Below are 22,699 nucleotides of genomic sequence, written 5' to 3' on the forward strand. Positions count from 1 at the left end.
GATCGAAAATCGTGAACAAATGGGAGATGCTATTATAAAGGTAAGAACATCGCTAAAAAAGATTCTGATAGGGAGGAAAGGTTCAGGACATGCACGTCACAAATGCAGCCGCATTGGTGGAAATCCTACCTAGGTGCACTAAGAGCACTAAAAAATGTCACTTAATTGTGCAATACAATGGACCTACCCCCTGTATTAATAAGGCTAATAATTGAAGAAGTCGCCAACTGCCCCAGGAGCTGCTATCTAACCGCACGGTTACATCATTTTAGAATGCCCGGTATATGTCCGGAGGTAAGAACTCTGGTAGACTTTCGGTAATTACTCAGGTACGTACCCCCTTACCCTATTGTAACTTACTCAGTGTGTACCTACACGTAGGTACTTGATGTATGAAAGGGACTCAACTCTTCAACAAGTGTCTAAGGATATCTGAATCCCCCTTCTCATATTTAATTATTCATAAGCAAGTTCAAATACAAAATTACTAGGTAATCTCGGCCGCCCGGGCTTATGATGCAAAATGAGCAAACTTCGGTTACTCCCGCCCCATACAAAAGTATCCTCCGTTTCTGGTGGAGCCGTCCATCTTAATATGCAGGTAAGCCCTGAAGTCTCGTAGGTAGTTCCACCTCCCTAACCCGGGATGATAACTCATTTCAAGTTGATTCCTCTTAACTCCGGCGGACTCATGAGTCGTATGCAAACCATTCTTACACGATACATTCTTCCCATTCCCTCGTAGTTGTTTATAAAACAATAAAATCTCTTTCGTGCGGTGTATTGCCAGAAGCCAAACCGTACAACTCCTCATATGCTTCCTATAATCAACTCCAAATCTTCGGAAAATAAGAATCGCCAAGGGTCCATGGAGATAACCGCGGGCATCGTTAACGTTAGGTTTTTAAAGTTTCGATCGAACCGCCTCTAGTCTGTATTTCACATCTTTTAGCGCCTTGGTCGTTGGGGTCCAGTTATCGAATTGTTTTAATAACTCGGTTGTCTCCGAGTATAATTCTGTTCGTACGAATTCCTCTTCTAATAAGCCGCGCATTATCCATGGCAAAAGGAAAGGATTGGGATTTGCTAGTCTCTCCTGCTTCTGAATTCGGCAGGGCACTCCAGAAACATTAGTTGTCTCGAGAGTATGCGATATTGCCAAGCTTTATTACATTAGCAGTTGACTGGAAACCCAAATGCATAGAATACTCACTCGTAAACTTGATCATCGTCGTAGAGCCTCGAATGGCCCTCCCCAGAATATAGACTACCCGCAAGTGGCATAGAAAGCTCGCGAATAAGCCCATGGTCAGATATACCCAAGTTACGCAGTTTCAATGCGAATCCGACGAGGTGAGCGATGAAATCCGGGGCATGAACACGGCCGTCTATAAAAACAGCTCGGTAGATGTAAGGATGCGATGCTGGTGCATAGATTGCTGATTCCATAGGGACCAATTGATCGTCGATACTACCAATATACTACAAAGCTCAGTATTTTTTCATGGCTGCCGTAAGGGAAATCTCTTTTCGCTTACTGTTATGCGAGCGCCATAGTTGACAACAACTTCAAGGGCATGTTGATATCTCTTTGAGATTACGCTTTCTGGGTCCGCAAATGACCATAATTCAGCAGCAGAACCCATCAACACTAAACATCTCAAGTTAGCAAAAGTTTCTTGAGGCGAATCCCTTTTCGTGGAGAAATAGTATGGAATTCGCAGGTTGCTCCAGAGAATACTTACTGCCCATGCCAGATTTATAGTCAGGGAATGGCCCAAGTGAAACCCCAGCTAATTAACAATGTCAGTAATAAGCATATTAAGCCATGTCAAGACGGTTTACTCACCCATAGCGCAGACGCCGATTTTAGAGCGAGTGATGATCCCTAGATCTATCAGTTTTTCAAGAAGCATCAACCCGACAGGGACTCCTTGGGAGTGGCATGCTAGAACGATAAGATCTGCGCTGCGGATATGCTCGATCCAATTCAGAAGGAGTTTCCAAAGATTGTCAACTCTATCTGCGATTTTTCCCTCACCCTCAAGAGCAACTTTTTCAATCTCGCAGTCGCCACAGCCATGACTTTCTGCCCATCTCCGTATGGCCTCAGCACAGTGGTTCGCGAAGCGAATTGACGTTCCCGTGGGCTGACCAATTACCGATCGTAGATAAGCTGCCGGGAAGAGCCCATGTATGCCAATAGCAACAGCCTTCTTAATCTTAGGCGGTTCTTTAACAAGGAATACATGGTTTGCAGGGGGTTGTTGTGTTCGTAGAAGTAACTGCGTTATCTGCTTGACTATTGATGGATTTTCCTTCATGCGGTATGTATTACGAAACGAGGGCAAAAGTAAATTCGGTACAGGGGACTTATTCAGACTCGGTGTGCTCGGCTTCGCTGTTACAGTCTTCGTAGATACGTCTGATTGCGGGGTGTCCGGCCTAGGTAGGGATTCATCAATATCCATAGACTGAGGCCGTACTCTTTTACTCCTCTTGGACGAAGTCGCTTTGGCTGGTACTTCTTTCGGTGCCTTGACTGAAGGCTCCTTTACAGGTGTAGCGTTTCCATTAACCTCAACACTGGTCGAACGTCTAGGATTTGCCTCCGAACCATCGCCAATAACAGCTAGCTCGCCAGGTTCCGACGAAGTGCTCGCTTTCGCATCACCCTTTTTACCCGTGTCCCTAGACCAGAAAGCCCACGTAGAACTGGCAGGTGGCTGGTTCCCTTCCGTCGGCTTCGAAGGTGGGGCATCATCCATGACAACATCTTGGTCATCTTTTGGTGTAGGTTCTTGTGTTGGCGGGACATCGGTCGTCACTTGTGCGGTGTTATCCGATATCACGGGAGTCGAGGATGAATACCAATATCCAAACCAAGAACTTGTCGGTTTCGTAGGCTTAACGGGTTCTACAGGTGTCTCGTGCTCGGGTTCGAGTGGTTTCTGTGTAGAAGTATCCGGCTGTGTACTTTCAGGCTCCTGAGGGGAATCAATTTCCATGCTTTCGCCCTTAGGTACAGCACCCTCCGGTGCTGATGACCTTCCGAACCATCCTAACCAGCTGGATGAGGCTGCGGGTGGTGGTTGTGGTATTGTTTGCGTAGGAGGTTGATTCTCGTTATCATTTGCAGTCGTATTGGAATTCTCTTGGTCCTTTGGCACGACAGGTTCGTCAGAGTTATCGGGTTTATTCGCTTCCTGCGGCGTTATAGGTCCGCCATCATCCTGTCCGGGTTGTACGCCTGATTCTGCGATCTTAGACAATGTTCTAGTGGATTGAGCGTCGGACTCGATAGAAACACTGTCCTTTTTGGAGTCGAAGCGGCTAAAGTCAGGAGCGGCACCAGGTCGAAGGGTTCCGCCCACGACGGTCTGATGTGAGACTTGAGTCGAGGCAGCAGATTTAGGCGCTCGTGGCCAGGAACCGTACCAGCTTCGGGATTTGCGTACCTGCGACATATATGAACTTTGATCAGCAATAGTTAATTAAATTAAAAAGGAACATTCAATAGGTTGCGGACCTGTTTTGCGCCATTGGGTTTTGTAGATGTGGATGAATCCGGGCTATTACGCTTCGCTGGTGACATAGACGGATCTGGTGCTGTAGAGGATTGTGACGCAACACTGCTGCTAATCTCTAATGGCAAAGTTGCAGGCATGCTAGCATTACTACTCTCCTTAGATGAAGGATTTCGTTTTGCACGCTTCCTGGGAATCATGATTATTCACCGTGTGAAGCTGCGAAGTTTTGACTCCATAGAATAATAAGTTCACCATAAGTTTTCTTTGTTTTTGTTATTGTTTTTGTTATGGTTGTTGTTAATGATTGCGTCGCAACTTATCAGCTCTGGCAGTAAACCATGCCATGTTTGTATCTGCCTGAACCTCGGAGCGATAGCTGCAGTGACACGTTGGGATAGTGGCCCCCTTGTAAATCAAAACAGGAACCAATGGGAATTAACGAGGGTGGGGGCTGTGGAACTTTAGACCCCTCCATATGTATGTACCTAAGAAGATCCTAGCTCGACTAATTTAATCGCCGTGATGCCGACCACCGTATCTAAGCTTATCGATAATCGATAACCAGAGACCGCGAAAAAAAAGTTGTCTGGGCAGACAATTCAATTGAATTAAGTGGGATCAATCCTAAAAACTTTAAGTATTTTTGAGGTTTCTCTACTAGCAGTTGCAAACACATTAGCGACTTGCTACGAGATAATGAGCTCTCTCAAGAGGAAGGATGCCCCGGAGGCATCATCAACTACGAAAACATCAAAGGCGCCTGGCGATTCCCGACCTTCAAAACGAAACAAATCTGACAAAACCTCTGCTAAGGATGATGCGAAGCCGAGTTCAAAATCAACCAGCGCAGCAGCTGTTTCGCGCTTGAAGGAGGAGGAACCTCTGTTCCCTCGTGGAGGTGGTAGCGTGCTCACTCCTCTTGAGCACAAGCAGATTTCAATCCAGGCCAAACAAGATGTCCTCTTCGAACAAGAGTCTGGACAGGGTGCGAACAACCCCGACCGAACCTCGAAGAAAAAGAAGACGAAAGCCTCAAAAGATGGGAAATCTGCAAATTTCCACCAAGGCGATGAGAGCGCAAAGATAGAAAGCCTTAACTTCAAGGTTGGTTTCGATCCTAACTCCTGTCCTCCTAGAACTCAGTGCTAATGCCTACAACAGCGACTAGTTAAAGGATCTCTAGTCCTCGGTCAAGTTTCCGAAATCAACCCCCTAGAAATCGTCCTTTCCTTACCGAACAATCTCTCTGGACATGTCCCGATAACCGCCGTTTCTGACGCCTTAAACGAAAGAATAGCAGCCGAAGCAGTTGGGGAAGAAGAGGAAGAGGAAGAGGAGCCTGAGGATGATGGTCTCGACCCAAAGAACCTCTTCAAAATTGGACAATATCTTCGCGCTTACGTTATGTCGACTATCGATGAGTCGACAGCCAGTTCGGCCAAACCTAGGCGGCACATTGAATTATCACTGCGCCCAGCTCTCTCGAACACGGGTTTGTCTAGCCAGGATATTGTTGCAAATTGCACCATCATGGCAACAGTCGTCAGCGCCGAGGACCACGGCTTCGTCATGGAATTCGGACTGCCCGACTCGGATCTTCGAGGATTCTTACCCCGAAAAGAATTAGATGAGGGCATACCCGATTCTCAAATGCAGCCGGGAAGCGTTATCTTGTGTCTCGTGACAGGGAAGAGTGTTAATAGCAAGGTTGCGCAACTCACGACTCTCGCGAAGAAGATAGGGAAAGTTCAGAATTTTGCATCGGAAGCCACTACGATAAATGCCTTCTTACCTGGGTCGGCTGTGGAATTCATGGTGTCTGAAGTTGCTAAACGTGGAATTATCGGCAAAGTCATGGGGTCGTTGGATGTCACGGCCGATCTAATTCACTCAGGCCTTGGTCCTAAAGCTTTGGACCTGGAATCTAAATACAAAGTCGGGAAAAAATACAAGGCTCGCGTCATTTGCAATTTTCCAACGGCCAAGGATCCGAAGTTGGGCATCTCTCTGTTAGGTCATGTGGTATCACTTGGATCGCAATTGGCATCTAACAAGTTACCGGAGCAGACTCTACCCATATCATCCGTGGTCGAAGAGTGCACAGTCACCAAAGCAGATCCAGAAATTGGTCTATTTGTTGATGTGGGCGTTGAGGGCGTGCCTGGGTTTGTCCATATCTCTAGAGTCAAGGATGGTAAGATCGATATGCTCGCCGAATCTTCTGGTCCTTTCAAAACAGGCTCGGTGCATCGCGGTCGAGTGGTGGGCTACAATGCTATCGATGGCATGTTCCACCTATCATTCGAAAAGCACATTTTAGAGCAACCATTCCTACGGATCGAAGACATCCCCGTCGGCGAAGTTGTCAACGGAGAGATTGAGAAACTATTGGTCGATCAAAACGGTGTTAGTGGTCTGCTTGTCAAACTTGCAGAAGGTATCGTTGGAATCGTCCCCGAAATGCATCTAGCAGACGTTCGATTACAACACCCAGAGAAGAAATTCCGAGAGGGCCTCAAAATCAAAGCTCGAGTACTTTCAACCAATCCAGCCAAACGCCAGGTCAAACTCACGCTAAAGAAGACCCTCGTCAACTCCGAGGCGACCCCCTTGAAATCCTTCGAAGAAGTCACCGTCGGTATGCAAATTCCTGGAACGATTATCAAGGTGTTCAACAACGGTGCTATTGTACAATTTTATGGCAACCTGAGAGGATTTTTGCCCGTGTCGGAAATGAGTGAAGCATACATCCAAGACCCCAAAGAGCATTTCCGAGTTGGCCAAGTTGTCAGTGTCCACGTTTTGGATTTCGATGCCGAAGCGCGAAAACTCTTCGTTTCCTGCAAAGATCCCTCTGCCTTCGGTCTTGACAAGCAAAATGCCCTCAAGAAATTGAAGCTTGGAGATACCGTTTCTGCTAAGGTTATACAAAAGACCGAAGACGATGTTTTTGTTGAATTGGTCGACAGTTCACTGAAAGCTATGTTATCGATATGGCATCTTGCTGACCAACCTAGTAAATGCCAATCCGCCTTAAAACGTATTCACGTCGGGCAAACTCTCAACGATCTTGTGGTGTTGGACAAGAACGAAGGCCGTCGTTACGTAGCATTATCGAAGAAGCCTGCATTCATTAAGGCTAAGAGTGAAGGCAAACTTCTCACATCTTTCGATGAGGCTAAAGTCGGGCAGCTTCGACAAGGCTTCGTAAGAAATATTACCCCGACAGCAGCTTTCATCCAGTTCTGCGGCCAGCTTACTGCCTTGCTACCCAAGTCGAAACTGCCACAGGAAGACCAAAAGAAAACAGACTTTGGATTAGAGAGGTATCAGCCGGTACTTGTCAAAATCGATTCTCTTGACAAGGACCATAGCCGAATTGTCGCCGCGTCGGCTTCATTTGAGGAAAACAAAAAATCCAAAAATGATGCTTCATCTACGCCGGCAGCCAAGCTCGAAAACCCTGTTGATGAAACAATCTCGTCAATGGATGATATATCAATAGGCAAAATCACCAAGGCCAAGATCACATCGATTAAGAGCACGCAGCTCAACGTTAAGCTTTCAGACAACGTCCAGGGTCGTGTAGATGTGTCTCAGGTTTTCGACACTTGGAACAAGATATCAAATCCTAAGTCGCCATTAAGTACGTTCCGAGTAAACAGCACGGTCACCGTTCGAGTCTTAGGTATCCACGATGCGAGGAACTATCGATTCTTACCTATCACGCATAGATCAAGCCACTCAGTCCTGGAATTATCCATGAAACCAAGTGATTTGAAGAAGGGAGAACCACAGGTCTTATCTTATGATAAGTTAGAGCAGGGCTCTACTCATATTGGATTTGTCAACAACATTGAGAAGAGCTCCCTTTGGGTGACTCTCTCACCGAACGTCCGAGGTCGAGTTAATACTCTAGAAATCGCTGACGATGTATCCCAACTTGAGGATCTTGCATCAAGCTTCCCGATAGGATCGGCGCTGCGAGTTCGCGTTCTATCTGTCAACGCCGCCGAGGGTCGTCTCGATCTCTCGGCGCGTTCTTCAAACTCCTCGACGAATCTCGCTTGGGATACTGTTAAGAAGAACATGGTTCTCCCTGGCCGAATTACCAAGATTAATGAACGGCAAATTATTGTACAATTAAGCGATGTCGTTTCCGGTCCGGTTCACTTGATAGACGTTGGTGACGATTACGGTGAGGCGAATACGCTTTCCCATAGTAAGAACGATGTCATTCGGGTTTCGGTTGTGGAGGCCGACAAGAGTAACAAGAAAATTCGACTCTCGACTCGTCCTTCGAGGGTACTGAATTCGTCTCTACCTGTCAAAGATCGCGAGATCACTGAGGTATCACAAATCAAAGCAGGAGAAGTACTGCGAGGTTTCGTGAAAAATGTTTCCGATAAAGGACTGTTCGTGAGTCTTGGTGGAAATGTTACGGCTATGGTTAAGATCTCGGATCTCTCGGACAAGTTCCTCAAGGAATGGAAAGACGAATACCAAATTGACCAGCTTGTCAAGGGCCGAATAATATCTGTTGACCCTATCACAAGCCACGTTCAAATGAATCTCAAGGCCTCAGTAGTTGATAAAGAGTATGTACCTCTTATCAATTACGCGGATCTTCGCGAAGGTCAAATTGTTGCGGGCAAAGTCCGAAAAGTTGAGGATTTCGGTGCATTCATCGTTATTGAGGGCTCGGCAAACGTCAGTGGCTTGTGTCACCGCAGCGAAATGGCCGAGAAACTCGTGGAAGATGCACGGAAACTCTTCAACGAGGGCGATGTTGTCAAGGCTATCATTCTAAAACTCGATAAGCAGAAGAAGCGAGTCAGCTTCGGTCTCAAACCATCATATTTTGACGATATGGATGTTGATGACAGCGACGAAGATGATGGCGCTGGCGTTACATTACTAGACGATGAGGATGATGAAGATGAGGATGATGAAGACGAGGATGACGATGACGAGATGGAGGACACCGGAGCTTCCGTACTCATAAGAGGAACGGACAATGATTTAGATGAATCATCCGACAATGAAGATACTGAGATGGCGGATAAGGAAGACGATGATATCGCTCCTCTGGAAACCGGCGGCTTTAATTGGTCTGTCGACGCACTTGATAAGACAGATGTGGTGGACGATGCGGATGAAGACGCAAATACCACACAAAAGAAAAAGAAGCGAAGAAAGCCACAAATTGAAGTAGACAAGAGTGGCGATCTAGACGCATTTGGTCCAAGAACAGCCGTCGATTACGAACAACTCCTTAACCGCCAACCAAATTCCTCCGCCCTATGGATCGAATACATAGCCCACCAAATGCAAGTCAGCGAGCTCGCGAAGGCTCGTGAAGTAGCTGAGCGCGCCGTAAAGACTATTGATAGTACCGAAGAGACAGAGAAGCTGAACGCTTGGGTTGCCTATCTCAACCTTGAGGTTCGATTTGGAAACGAAGAGAGCGTCGATGAGGTCTTCAAGCGCGCCTGCCAGGTAAACGACCAGCAAGAGGTTCACCAGCGCTTAGCCAGCATCTACATCCAAGAAGACAAGGCAGGGGTAAGTTGATATCCAATTCCTATTTTCATGCACACATAACTAACAGCCATACAGAAAGCAGATGACCTCTTCCAAACCCTCGTCAAGAAATTCGGCGGTAGCTCACCGGAGGTTTGGTATAACTACGCGCACTGGCTTCACGCTGTCCAGAACCAACCCGAAAAAGCCCGCGCCCTACTACCACGTGCTACACAAGCGTTACCAAGTCACGCACGTTTCCCGCTAATGACTAAATTCGCAGCGCTTGAGTTTAACTCCCCGCACCGGAACCCGGAGTTAGGACGAACCATGTTCGAGGGCCTACTGGCGACCTTCCCCAAGCGCTTTGACCTTTGGAATCAGTTACTGGACCACGAAGACGTATCGGGAGCCGACAAGACCGTTATCCGCGACATCTTTGAGCGCGCCACGCGCGTCAAGGGCTTGAAGGCTCGGGCCGCAAAAAAGTGGTTCAAGAGATGGGCTGATTGGGAAGAGAAGAATGGTGATACCAAGAGTAGAGAAAAGGTCACCGCCAAGGCTGCGGAATGGGTTAAAGCTAAGGCCGAGGCAAAGGCGGATAAAGAAGGTGAGGAAGATGAAGATGACGAGTAGGCTTGACCATTCATCATCCGTATTTTCGTGGAACGTGGGACTGGCAGTTATGAATCGAGATGGTTCATACGTGGTTAAAAGCTGTTCATATGGGTTTGGCGGTGCACCATAGTCTACTTTACATATTTAGGTCGGGGACATTAAAATATCATCAAGTATTGGCATTTACATCGCAAAATAGTTGAAACTCACTCATATTCGGCTCTCGCTTTTCTTTTATACGTAGTTTAATACGTACGCACACGCTTTTGGTACTCCTCTCTCCACGCCTTCGATAATAAGGCCATTCATTCACCGCACTCCTAAACGCCGAATCATGGAAGGAAATGCCCGAACAGACTTAAAGCCACCCCGAGCGCCACCATTTACCCAGGCCCTCATCCTATCCATAGATCTCAAGAGGATAGAATCAAGAAAAATAAAAGGGGGAGGTTGGTAATAGTACATTTGGATCGTAATATGTCTGTCAAGATAAGTCCTCGCGCCATTCATTCGTCCAGCCACCCGCCTACCCCCCAACCAAATATGCAAGAAAAAAGCCACCCCCACTCCTTCAATGTGCTTTGTATGTGGTATGGACGATCGTAGAAGTCCTGAGATTGTCATGTCGCGTCTATATTCTTACAGGATTTTGGTTCATGTCGAAGAAAAAAACAGACTATCTTGTCGTATCCAGATATCCCTTCACTCCTTACAAACAAACCCCATTTACCTTACTCCCAAATTTTGCTAAATCGATGCTTTTTGAATCCTCGCTGTTGTTTTCTCCAATTCAGCTGGGTCGCTGATACTTCTCTGCCTTTCTGTCCTCTGTTCATCTCCGGAGCTACTCATGGACTCGTCGCTACTTTCTTCACCGTAGACGATTTGTCTTAGAACGCACTTATCAAATAATTCGATGACTAGGTGGCGGTCCGGTAATCTGTAATGGTGGCACTCCATCAAAGCCATTACCTTGCGGAATAGAGCGGGTTGTCGGAAACCTGCAGCCTTCTTCTGCCGCAACTGGAATAGCTCGACTTTTGCTTTTTTGTAGAGCACCATGTTACCTAACTCGGTCATAAGTTCCAATATGCGCCGGTTCGTTTCATCTTCTTCATTAATTTCCACAGGTGCCGGTTCCAATATCGTTTTCTGCGTATCTAGAAGCGAAATCTTTGCTGGGATTTCGTGCTTCCAAGGCTTGCATGAAAACAGTTTGGAAAGGTTTGAGGGGACGCAGAGCCCTAGTGATATTCCGAGCGGGGTAGTATTGGACTCCCAGCCACGCTCGGCGAGTATCTCAAGTCCGTGCGTCGATCTTGATATCAAACCTAAGACAAAAAATGCGGTACCTCGAAGACTCATCACATCATGGGACTCGGCGATCTCGACGATGTGTTCCACAACGTCGGTCGACTCTAAAAATGGCGCACCAAGTTCCATAGAGCCGACATTTCCCACCGCCCATAAACAGCCTTTGACCTTTGTGATGAGTTCCGGGTCTTCTGACTGCATCCCGTATTCCCTAATGGTTGCGGCAAACTCTTCGAAGTGGCCTTTATCTTCAAGCAGCTTGCAACCTTCTTTAGTTCGTGATAATTCGCGGTAGAAGTGAGGCGGTACATGGTTATCCTGATCGGTATCCAGCTCATCCTCGTAGATGCTGAGGCGATGCGGTTGGTCTTCGTGGGTGTCGATAAAAGAACGTGCCAAGCTCGCCTCAATAAGACTGACATACGTATCATTTCGTCCGAGGAACCAGTCATCCATTTCATTACTAATGTAGTCTAAACCATCTAAGTAGTGATAGCCGATGGAAGTAGACAAAAATCGGAGTAAGAGAGGTGCCCCGATTTCACCGAGGTGATCCAGTGCAGGACGACATTCTACGATATATTCTAATAGAGCTTTGCTATTGCAAGCCTTCTCTAGAATTTTGACGGCTGTGGCGCAAACCTCAACTTCGGGGTCGTAGAGCTGCGTAACGAGTAATTGAATTGCCCATTTTGAGTCGGAAATGACCTGACCTGTTGGTGTGACTCGTTGCCTTGTCGCGTATTTTCGGAGTACGTTAGTGGCGTGTATTCGCATGTCTTTCGTGCCGGCTGTCAAGGCCTTCGACAAAAGTACACGTGGGTGACCCTGGAGGCTGTAATCGAGATTGGCGAGGAGCATTTTGATGAGATCGGGCCTTTGTTTGAAATCGATAATATGATACATCATATTAAAAATCCGCCATCTCTCGAGCATCTGTAGTCCCCTCGGATCGCTACTCAGAACCCCAAGCATGGGGAAATAACCGCCGCATAACGTATCGGTGAGGCGATCTCTCGAAAACATGGGGTACTGCGCGGTTAGACCACTGGTCTGCAAATAAATGTGAGCACGTCTACGCGTAAAATGTTTAGCACGGACATCCTTACCGGATCACACTGAGCTAGGCATTCAGCAATCTGTCTCAGTAGCTTATTATCCGCAAGGTACTTTGTCCCCTCTGCGGTTTGTAGCAGTGTGTGGATTAAGGCGCAGCCAACCCTTACATACTTCTGAGTGTTCCGCGTGCTTTTTATCTCCGAGAACTTGAATTTGAATGGTCGGTAAAAACCAACGAGCCTCTTTGCAAATTTCGACGCTTTGATTGCCTCTTCTAACCGTTTACCGTTCATCAACGGACCTTCAAGTATCCTAAGAACAACATCCCAATTCCACTTGGAAGGGTTTGAATGTCCAAGAACCCCCGAATCTATCAACAATTGGCGGAATGTGGCGTCATCGGTGTTGACAACGGGATTGGCTTTGGGCGTTTCATCAACATGACCCATGTTTTCAAGCATACTGCTAGAAGGAAGGTAGCCAGCAGCATAACCAGATGGAGATGAACGGTATAGCGTCCGACTCACACTGCTGATTTGGTAGACTATGCCGGTCGCATTGAAATGCGCTTCATCCTGGAAATGTGATGCAGCTGCAAACAATTCTGGTAACAACTGGAGTTCACTACTCCATGAAGGGGGTAATATTCTGCTTGCAAGTTTGAGCGCCTCGCCGATAAGCAGAGTGGTTTTACGCTTCATCATAGGGTCATCGGTGTCCTGTGCCACTCGGAGTAGATTAGGCATCATCCCAGCCTTAATGAAAATAGCCAAAAGCAGTGCGGTATAATGCTCCACGAAGTTCTGTTCAGCCCCATCATCTTCATAAATGGTATCCTCTTTGCTCGTTGTCGAAGACTTCAAAGTTGTGACTCTTCCATACGTCGTTAAACGTCGCCCAGCAAGATATGAGGTAGCCCATGCGGGAGGCTTTATTCGAAGAAGGGAATAGAGGAGATCCACCACAGTATCCCGGATCACCGGGTTAGGCAGCATCAAACTTGAAATTAAAGAGCCGATTGCTCTGAAATTGTACATGGACAGAGTCATCAGACCAGACCAGCTTTTCAATGCAGAGGCAATCGCTTTCGAATTCTGTTTCACGACTCCTTCGTAGGAGAATAATACGTCGGTAAAGGCTGTGAACATAACCTCCAGTTCATAGCCAGCTCGCAAATACCTGCGCGTGTGAGGTGCATCCAGTAAAAAGAGGAAAGCCGACGATAATGATTCGGGAGATTTGTAAGTGCCCTCGGCGAGGGCTTCTGACATCGGCGATAGGCCGCCAGATGCCACAAGCAGTGCGGGATCTCGCAAAAGGATCTCGGCAAGGGTCTCGATGCAGATGGGCCGCAGCCGGTCTTCAGCCTGCTCTGCGACCGCTGCGATCGTCCTAACCACCGCCCTGGACACCTCACGAACACCATCTTTCACATCCAGAAAAGCACGAACGAACTTGAGAGCCTGCTCGCGTTCCACGTCGGCCTTGCGGTCCTTGGCAAGAGATACGACCACCATAAAATCTGTATTCAGACCGCGGATTTTCTTGAGAGACGCAATATCAGAAATGGCGTATCGGAGCATTCGGTACCCTGCTGCCACGACTTCCCTGCTATTACTGAGCAACATGACCTGCATCCTATCACCAAACACGGACCAAACCAAATCATATTTTAGTGTTGGATACCTCTTGAAAAGATCTACAAGATTGTTTGCACGTTCAACGTAGTATTCGGGCGTCATGCCCTCGACTTCGAGAGCTTGTAGGATCTCTGCAAGCACAAATGTCGGTGATTCTGTCGGCTCCTCGAAATCGGATCCGGCACCGCTCCTGGATGCACTTGGAGGCGATCGTAGACCGGTATTTTGTAGCAATCCTTCGTTTCGGGTCCTTGTGGGCGTACTAGGCACCGCTTTAGACCTTTGCGCATCGGTGATCCTCTGTTTTAACTCCTTTATTCTAGTATTCGAAGCTGTAAGCTCAGCTTCCACCCTCTGACGTTGCTCTTTTGTTTGTTTCGCTTTCTTGGTATTTAAAGCTTCCAGCATATTTTCACTCCCCTCCTTGATTTTCATTTCTCGACTGAGCGAGTCCTTCAGCGCATTGAGAGTATTCTCAGCGATCGAATCGTCATCTTCGTCTAATTTATCGCGTACGTATACGTCGGCTCTAGAACCAGCTCTGGATTGCATAGTTTGGCTACGAAGGTCGGAACTAAAACTACCCGGTGCTTGCGAGGACGGATTCAGGGACGAACCTCTCGGAGCGAATGAGGCGGTCGAGGAGGAGAGGTTGAGGTTTCGGGCGCCATCGGCGGGCGGTCGCAGGCCGCCATCTCGATCGAGGCTTGGTCGCGAAGCAGCGACTGGGGAATTTACTGAGTGTGTCGGTTGCGAGGCTAACGACTTCTGAGTCGGTGTCGCGGAGCTGCTCAGCATGGTGGCAGACCCGACCAAATGCCCACCTTCTGGGACAAGATTATGGTGTCGTTCATGGAGAGAAACGAACGTCCGATCGGGCGAATGAGGTCTTCGTATGTATGATACCGTGACAAGTTAGTCGGGCGTATTGGACTAGAACGAGCGACCAATTTTAAAGAATGGGCTGACACAAATTAGCCAGCCTTAATGATGAAGAACTCGTGCACAATGGTTAAATAGACAAAAGCGCAAAAATACACAGGTTGAAGCGATTGAGAAGGCACTGGAAGCCGAAATCGTTGTCATGTCTCATAAAAGCGTTGAAGTTTCTAAGGGTATGTAGTAGATAGTGTAAGTAGTGCAAGTAGCGTAGTAGTCGTAGTAGCAGATAGGCAAATGGAGACCGATGTTTGTATCGTTTGTATCCATTCGTAACTATATGCGGTTTAGGTTGCGCTACGCCTACGGTTCGGATTGCGGCCGCCCTTTCGCCAAGGTGGAAACAAGGACATGGGATGAAGGTGGAGTATTTCGATGTGTCGCATCCTTGTCTGGATGTAAGTATCGCTGCAACCTTTCTTATTACTAAGGAGTACTTTATATTTCCCCAACCAGAATTTAAACTTCATTTGACATTACACAAGTCATTAACCAACTTAAATATGAGTAAGGACCTATCCACTTGCTTATTGGTTTTATTATCTTCTGTTTGATGTTCGAAGTTTAAATAATACAGTAGGTACTACCTAACGTACCTAACTATTAGTTACCTACTTTTTAGGTTGCAAGTTACCACTCCAAGATAACCCTACCCAACCTCCTTAGCCAATCAACTCAATATCCAGATTAAGACACTCTATAGACAACCCCTATTGGCCAGTCCTTTAATATGTGTGCCTAATCCGCCATATACCAAAGTCGCCGCAAAGAAAATGCTGCCCTCCCTCTTAGACTGATCATTCATTACCTTATGTCAGGAGTCCGTGTGGGCGGGAAGTAGAAAATATCGATATTTTCCCCTCAATCCCCAACCAGCAAGTTCTACCAAAGCAACCATGATATGAGCGCAAGATGCCCATCAAGCACATTTGAAACTATATTCCCATACCCAACTAGAGTCCGCAGGTTCAAGGACCATCGAAGATACTAGTAATAGAAACAGAATGTGCAATATATCATACTAAAACGATGTTGGCGTCAGTAGTTCGATATCATGCTAGCACTCGTTCAACTTACAGACCTATCTCCAGCATCCACCCCTCACTATGTAGTAGCCTTTACACAGCTGCGGAAGATAAACGAGCGAGTAGCCCAGTACATCCGTCAGCCTATTTCAAGAGAACCCAGTTTCAGCCATATGTTCATCGTATAGGCTATCCACCAGTTGGGGATTTAGAAAGGAACATTTTGAGATTTCCTGAATGGCATTCTAGGGCTAAATTTAGACCTTGATATGAGTAGCACCACATCAGGTCCCTGACATTCTAGGTACTTAAGGATGCGATGATCCTAGACGTATGACTTTCGACATGCTCATATATGATATGATAATAAAATATACTAATTGAAACATATTGAACCGAAGCGGAGAAGCCTATATCTCTTACTCACGGCAATTTGTCAATGGACTATAACTTGTCCGTCCATCCATTACATGTCGCCTTAACGAGCTCGGCTGGAAGCGCAGCAGATCGACAAAATGCGTGTGTAACCCTGGTTTACACGTCAGGATTTCCCCTCAATATACATCAATCAATGACTTACATGGCTGAATAGATATGTAGTCACGAGATTTTCAGCCCTCGAAGAATTCCCTCGACAACTATGGGATGACGTAGATTCACGATAACATCTAGATTTCGAATTCTAGACCTCGTCCTACCTAGGTATCGTCCTAGTATCAAGCAAGATAAGCGAGATATTGTGGGTAAAAGCCGAGAAATTGACAAGGAAAAAAACATGAATAGGAATTAGTTAGGCAAGGCAAGATATGTAACTAAGCTTATCGCCGGCCGAAAGAAAGAAGAACGGAAGACCTTAAGAGGAACGAGGCGAGGTAGAGAGGTAGCTTAGTACCATTTACGGCAGGTGACGGCCATAAGTTGTAGGGGATTCGGCGGGCTCCGTGAGGTGCGGTATGGTGTAACGACCCGCTAAAATTGCCATTGGGGAAGCTTGCGGCGAGCTTAAGCGGTTTAGATCCATCCGGAGCTCTCTAACTGGGTCCATTTTACTGGGAATTCCCCTCCTTTTTCTCAGAGGTCCGTTGCCGTTTCTTGTACTACCCAACTACCTTCATCAGCTTAGCTTAGCTTTTTCTTCCCCTATCGGTGACCAGCGGCCCTTAAGCTTTTAGATTTAGGTAGCTTTTTTCTTTCTTCGTTCTTCCTTGCAATGATGTATCTAAAGTATCCAATGTATTCCGCTACAGGCGCTTTCCGATATGCACAATACCTTAGCCAAGCTCCAGCTTCCATTCCAAGGACCCTGATTTGCGTATATTCTACGACGCCCCTGCGTACCCCCATATGAAACTCCTTCTTAGGTTAGGTACGGGTATGAGTTGGTAGGTAGGTACCTTTGTAAGTTTAATAAGGAATCATGCAGCTCGATTTTGGGGGTGGAGGGCCGGTAGTAGCTCCGTTGGTGACATTTCACATTTAGGAAGAGCTCCTAACTTATGTAGCTATCTCTCCAAAAAATCAAGGGTCCCGAGGTAAAAATAATAGCTCCAAGTGAGGTGTATATAAACACCTAGAGGCGTTCTCCTTCTATTTCCTGTCCCCTTTCTATTTGCATGCGTCTTTTTTTATTTTATCTCGTTTCCTTAGTAACCTGACTCGACCAGATCTCTACGGATTTCCCCTTTTTCATCCTTATTTTTCTTACTCATCTACATAGTTAATGTTTGATTGTGATTTCACAAGATAGACTCACTTTCCAACGCTTGCATCACGTTGTACCAAACCAACCCTTTATAAAGCAAGTTCATCGGAATTTCCGGAGGTTATAAACGCCAATCTCTTAGGAATCTCTTATTTTCTTTTCAAGAAAAAGGATACCCAGCCGAAAAGGAGAGCAGGAAAAAGCAATAATACCAGAATATTAATCAATCTTACATCATGCCCGTCGTATCAGCAGCTCGCTACGGAAAGGACAATGTCCGCGTGTACAAGGTCCACAGGGATGAGGCGTCGGGAACTCACACGGTGACGGAAATGACCGTATGCTGTCTTTTAGAGGGGGAGATTGAGCAGTCGTACACGGTGGCGGATAATAGCGTCGTGGTGGCTACCGATTCCATCAAGAATACCATCTACATCAAGGCCAAGGAACACCCCGTAAATCCGCCAGAGCTATACGCCAGCTACCTCGGTCAACATTTCCTAGATACATACAGCCATATCACCGTTGCCAATGTCAAGCTTGTCGTCAAACGATGGACTCGTATGATCATTGATGGAAAGGAACACCCCCACAGCTTTTACCGCGATGGAGACGACACCCGCAATGTGGAAGCTCGCATTACCCGAGAGGGAATCGAGATCACCAGTGGTATCGCGGGGCTCCTAGTTCTAAAGAGTACGGGCTCGGCTTTCCACGGCTTCGTTCGGGACGAATATACGACGCTCCCTGAAACCTGGGACCGTATTCTTTCGACCGAAGTCGACGCTACCTGGAAGTGGAATACCTTTCCAAACGTGGCGACGGTTGAGCAGAAGCAAGCCCAATACGACAAGGCCTGGGATGATGCTCGTAATATCACTATGAAGACCTTCGCCGAGGAGAGCAGCCCGTCCGTTCAGAACACTATGTACAAGATGGCGGAACAAATTCTCGAGGCAGCACCCGAGACTGCATCCGTTACATACCAACTCCCTAACAAGCATTACTTCGAAATCGGTAAGTTCTTACTCAATTCGTATTTATGATGATAGGTGGGAATATTAGATTCTGACTATTCTACCTCCAGATTTATCATGGCACAAGGGCATCAAGAACACTGGCAAGGACGCCGAAGTGTACGCACCGCAATCCGGACCGAATGGCCTGATCAGAGTCGAGGTTTCACGATCTTAGAAGTCATTTTACGAATAATGTATCATCTCTCGGGCGTTTGCGTGGGTCTGCCATTATTTCCCAAGTCGTAATTCCTAATGGCCAAGGAATTGGAAATCGGTCGGGTTATGAGGTGATTAATGATGGTCGCATTGCCGTAGATGGATTTAATCATCAGTAGTATCTAGGTAGATACCCTGCTGGAATAAGAAATTATGCATTCCACCTTGATTGCTTCGTATCGTTGATTTTTGCCTGTAGTTATATTTCTTGGCCAGTTCCCATGTGCCCCCAACAAACGAATTGGTGGCCATGCCACTTTCTCGATATAAGATGTTAACTGTCGTGAGATGTTTTTCATTATATGCATATACAATGTGGTACATAGCAGATGTCTAGAGCCCAGCACTCAGCGTCTACTGCTCTTTGCTTTATCGGGCCATCAAACCCATCCTTGATATTCATCATCCTCTACCAACACCACTTCCTATAACCTCTCCATATCCGCCTGTCGAATAGCCTTAACAGCCTGTTCCCAGCCCTCCTGTCCAACCGGCACACCACCAAACCGGATCAAATTCTGCTTATACGGATGCGCCTCGCCCTCAAACGCCTTCAAGCGCGCTAATCTCTTATCCCGTAACCTATTCTTCGGCAACATGCCACTAACCGCCTTCCGCAATACCTCAGCACCACCGTGTTTTGCCATAAGTACATCCATGGTAACCGAGCGCAAGGAACCGGGGCGCGTGTTGTGTCGGTAGTATGTTTTTTGCCACTTCTTGCGGCCTGTGACGTGGAGCGCTGCGCAGTCGGTTACGACGACGTAGTCCCCGCAGTCCGTGGACGGGTCCCAGGTTGGTTTGTGCTTGCCCATGAGGATTACGGCGATGCGGGAGGCTAGGCGGCCTAGGGAAGGGGGTGTCGTGTTGGGTTGGGTGGAGAGGGTTGGGTGTGGTGTGGAGGCGGATATGTGGTGCCATACTCGTGAGTAGGAGAGTTTTGTCTGTTCGTCTATATGAGTATAGAATTTAATGCACCAGGGAGAGAGGAATGGGAAGAGGACTTACCAGCCCGATGGTCTGCGACATTGTGACGGCTTTTGAGGGAGGTTTAACCCCTCGCCGACGCCGAGATAATTGGATTTACTCAGTTTTGTTATGTGATATATCTTTCATGCGGACTTGAGAAACCAATTGAGGGGTAAAATGACTTGCGTGCGCCGCTAAACTTGTGAATTGAGGCTTCGTTAATGGATTGATGCTAAGAAGGAGCGATAATAGCAGAATTCGATATTCAAAAAATGCTAGAACATCACGTGCCTGGGTGTTACCGAAAACCAATCTAACTAATTATCGTTCTTATCGATAAGACACTAGATGACGTTAGTTCGCCGACCCGCCGAGGATCGGTGAATTTCGCCAGCGGAAAGCGTGGAAGAAAGAATTGCGACAATTTACGATTTCAAAGCAACACCTTTCTTATTAAATTATTACATTATTGGTGTGATTCTATCTAGAAAAAAGGTGGGTTTTTATCATGTAAGTGAATGGCTTCTGGTGAATTCTATACTCAAAATATCACGAAATGGTATTCCCTTTTTCGTCCACTTAGCTTCTTAGTTATACGATGCTGAGATATTTCCACGGTATCTCGTTCCGTTCTTTTGCTACCACCACTAGCATTTTCTGTCTTGGTTTTGCTACGGAAACTTATTACCATCGCAACAAGCGAGATCATATATCTTATTTAAATAGGCAGCCCGTTGTCACCGAACAAAAGAAAATGGCGATTCAAAATCAAGTCAAGACTCCTTTTCAGGTCCGTCCTCTTATTCTCACTCTTGAACTCTTCATGAGCGGCCGAAGCGGGGAAGACGCCACACAGAGCCTTACAACGCAACATCATGTACTACCAAGATACAATAACTAATACCAACGCAAAACGAAACTATAGACCTTATTCGCTGTACCAATGACATGTGATCATTGTGTCGAATCTATATCGGAAGCACTGTATAACCTTGAGGGCATTACCAAAGTGGAAGCGAACTTGAAGGATCAGTTGGTTGCCGTTGAGGGAACCGGTAAGATGCATCCACCATGAAGGGGCCCTTGTTCCATGTTGGATGACAATTCAACTAGAACAAGACCTCCAGAGGTAACAAAGTTGAAACGAATAGGATTCTGACCTCTAAATAGCTGCGCCATCTGCGATTGTTAATGCGATAGAAGCGACAGGTCGAGATGCTATTTTGAGAGGTTCTGGTGCATCAAATGGTAAGTCGAAGATTGTATCCTATCTCATATCGGTTGGCTTCTACAACATGATTTCATCGGCTATTGTTCTTGGTCCGCATTGAATAACGTAGTCCTACCATCGGCCTGAACTCATGCGCCTCATATTCCTACCTCGCCAGCTTATGCCTCAGCTTGAGTGGACAAGAACTTGGCTAACACAAATCATTTTAGGGGCTGCGGTGTGTATCCTTGAGACGTATCACCGTAACGAGAAGGGTAGTGACTCGTTGGTACCTGCTTCCGACCCCGAGGCAGCTACTGAAGGATCAGGGGCGAGCGACAGGGAGGTCCGTGGCTTAGCTCGTATGGTGCAAGTCTCTCCTACGATTACCCTAATTGACTTAACGATCCGTGGTGTTACGCCTGGCGCGTACTCAGCTAGTATAAGAGAATATGGCGATCTTAAATTCGGCGCCACATCTACCGGTCCGGTATGGGCGGGCGGAAGCGGCACTACTCAACCTCGTGGCATCCTCGGTACCGTACAAGTCGGCAGTGATGGAAGAGGCGCTGTATTCCTGGACCACCCCTTCCAGGTATGGGAAGTCATTGGGCATGCGATGGTAGTTTCTAGACAACAAGAAGGAATCACCGAAGCTGAGCTGAAGAATGACGAGAACACGGTCGTCGGCGTTATCGCGAGGAGCGCCGGGATGTGGGATAACGATAAGACGGTATGTTCATGTACGGGGAAGACACTCTGGGAGGAAAGAAAAGACGAAGTAAAGAAGGGTATGATTTGATGTGGCAAATGATTCGGTACCAATTTCCAGATCTTCGACCATTGCTAAACTGGATCCTCTATAGAATCCTTTAGCGTTCGATGACTTTTGATAGAAGATGACTATAGAATCCCATCTAGTATTGGTTATGGATTATTAGTTTCTAATCGAATTTAGGGATCCTCGCTAAATGCTGTGCCTTTTCATCACCTAGCTTGACGTCCGAATCCTACTGTAGCTTATTATGCAGGGTAGTCCAGGGACCAGTTCTTACGTATGTGCTCACCTTGACAGCAAGCGATATAATTCGTCACGGGCGTGATCAACGGAGGTAGTATTGGCGGCAGTAACTTCTTCAGCAATTCGGCACGAACTACGACAGGCATATACATTGGACGAAGCTACGTCGAATCAGATGACAGATCTACTCTGCTAATGTCGTTCGACTTATTCGGACAAGAAACAATCCTTATCAATTGAACACATTTCTAGGGGTTCCGGGATAAAGATGCCGAGCTTGTGCCCTAGAAGAACTCCCATGGCATCGTGCGATATTCTCTGGGCGATGGCACCATGGACCGGCCCATAGGTGGCGCCACTGCCATTTAATAGTGATGAAATCTTATGACAAACGACCGCCAAGAGTTTCCTCGTTCGGCTCCCGTTACTACATCAACCACTACCGTCCCGCGAGTCAAACGAAACACCTTCAAGATGAAGCTTTAATGGTCATTGCGCTTTATATTCACTTTATCATCTCATTTACCAAAGTATTGGAGATCATTTATCGCGGAGAAGACGCGAGCGATGTTAGATCCTCGAATGAGAGACCGTAGCTATGACCCCTCTTTCGATAGCAATCAAAAACCCCATGGGACCGTGGGTTAGGGGTTCCCTCCGCGAAAGCCAAGTCTGTCTGATATAAGCTTAAGTGCTTGGCTACACCGTGGACTCCCGGACAACGGATGTTGGTTGATTTTACCTCCATACATCCATACACTTGGGATTTGGATGCGTTGGCTACTAGATACCTAGGTAGTTTATACCTGCTACAATGCTTACCCCTTGTCTTGCGTATCCAACTAGCAGTATCTCGATCATGAGGCTTAATTAACCTTAGATAACCTTACTATATGTGTATTAATGTTGCTCAA

At 46.8% G+C, this 22,699-nt stretch overlaps 6 protein-coding genes across 6 annotated transcripts; 3 read left to right on the plus strand and 3 right to left on the minus strand.

Annotated features, from left to right (window-relative positions):
* Positions 1 to 315: 315 nt before the first annotated feature.
* F4822DRAFT_28258 (uncharacterized protein) lies at positions 316 to 3,950 on the minus strand. Its single transcript, XM_051454902.1, has 6 exons — positions 3,530 to 3,950; positions 1,850 to 3,458; positions 1,746 to 1,793; positions 1,539 to 1,651; positions 1,214 to 1,482; positions 316 to 1,163 (listed from the first exon to the last, which is right to left on the minus strand). Exons 1-6 carry the CDS (start codon positions 3,725 to 3,727, stop codon positions 905 to 907), a joined length of 2,496 nt encoding a protein of 831 aa, XP_051319641.1. The 5' UTR covers positions 3,728 to 3,950; the 3' UTR covers positions 316 to 904.
* A 98-nt stretch (positions 3,951 to 4,048) lies between these two features.
* On the plus strand, positions 4,049 to 9,864 carry F4822DRAFT_386214 (nucleic acid-binding protein). The gene is made up of 3 exons (XM_051456692.1): positions 4,049 to 4,634; positions 4,692 to 9,095; positions 9,150 to 9,864. The coding sequence occupies exons 1-3, from the start codon at positions 4,227 to 4,229 to the stop codon at positions 9,687 to 9,689; spliced, it is 5,352 nt and encodes a 1,783-aa protein (XP_051319642.1). The 5' UTR covers positions 4,049 to 4,226; the 3' UTR covers positions 9,690 to 9,864.
* On the minus strand, positions 9,865 to 15,003 carry F4822DRAFT_386216 (Rapamycin-insensitive companion of mTOR, N-term-domain-containing protein). Its single transcript, XM_051456693.1, has 2 exons — positions 12,095 to 15,003; positions 9,865 to 12,038 (listed from the first exon to the last, which is right to left on the minus strand). Exons 1-2 carry the CDS (start codon positions 14,480 to 14,482, stop codon positions 10,419 to 10,421), a joined length of 4,008 nt encoding a protein of 1,335 aa, XP_051319643.1. The 5' UTR covers positions 14,483 to 15,003; the 3' UTR covers positions 9,865 to 10,418.
* Positions 15,004 to 17,586: 2,583 nt separating this feature from the next.
* On the plus strand, positions 17,587 to 18,544 carry F4822DRAFT_435772 (uricase; the record flags this gene model as incomplete). The annotated part of the gene is made up of 2 exons (XM_051462235.1): positions 17,587 to 18,367; positions 18,438 to 18,544. The coding sequence occupies 2 exons, from the start codon at positions 17,587 to 17,589 to the stop codon at positions 18,542 to 18,544; spliced, it is 888 nt and encodes a 295-aa protein (XP_051319644.1).
* Positions 18,545 to 18,742: 198 nt separating this feature from the next.
* On the minus strand, positions 18,743 to 19,941 carry F4822DRAFT_386225 (ribosomal protein L13). The gene is made up of 2 exons (XM_051456694.1): positions 19,594 to 19,941; positions 18,743 to 19,529 (listed from the first exon to the last, which is right to left on the minus strand). The coding sequence occupies exons 1-2, from the start codon at positions 19,612 to 19,614 to the stop codon at positions 19,011 to 19,013; spliced, it is 540 nt and encodes a 179-aa protein (XP_051319645.1). The 5' UTR covers positions 19,615 to 19,941; the 3' UTR covers positions 18,743 to 19,010.
* Positions 19,942 to 19,952: 11 nt separating this feature from the next.
* F4822DRAFT_386231 (Cu,Zn superoxide dismutase-like protein) lies at positions 19,953 to 21,736 on the plus strand. Its single transcript, XM_051456695.1, has 4 exons — positions 19,953 to 20,344; positions 20,480 to 20,609; positions 20,725 to 20,802; positions 20,995 to 21,736. The coding sequence occupies exons 1-4, from the start codon at positions 20,153 to 20,155 to the stop codon at positions 21,564 to 21,566; spliced, it is 972 nt and encodes a 323-aa protein (XP_051319646.1). The 5' UTR covers positions 19,953 to 20,152; the 3' UTR covers positions 21,567 to 21,736.
* Positions 21,737 to 22,699: the final 963 nt, after the last annotated feature.

The sequence above is a fragment of the Hypoxylon trugodes genome (genome assembly GCF_022578975.1).
Source record: "Hypoxylon trugodes strain CBS 135444 unplaced genomic scaffold F4822scaffold_1, whole genome shotgun sequence".
NCBI lineage: Eukaryota > Fungi > Ascomycota > Sordariomycetes > Xylariales > Hypoxylaceae > Hypoxylon > Hypoxylon trugodes.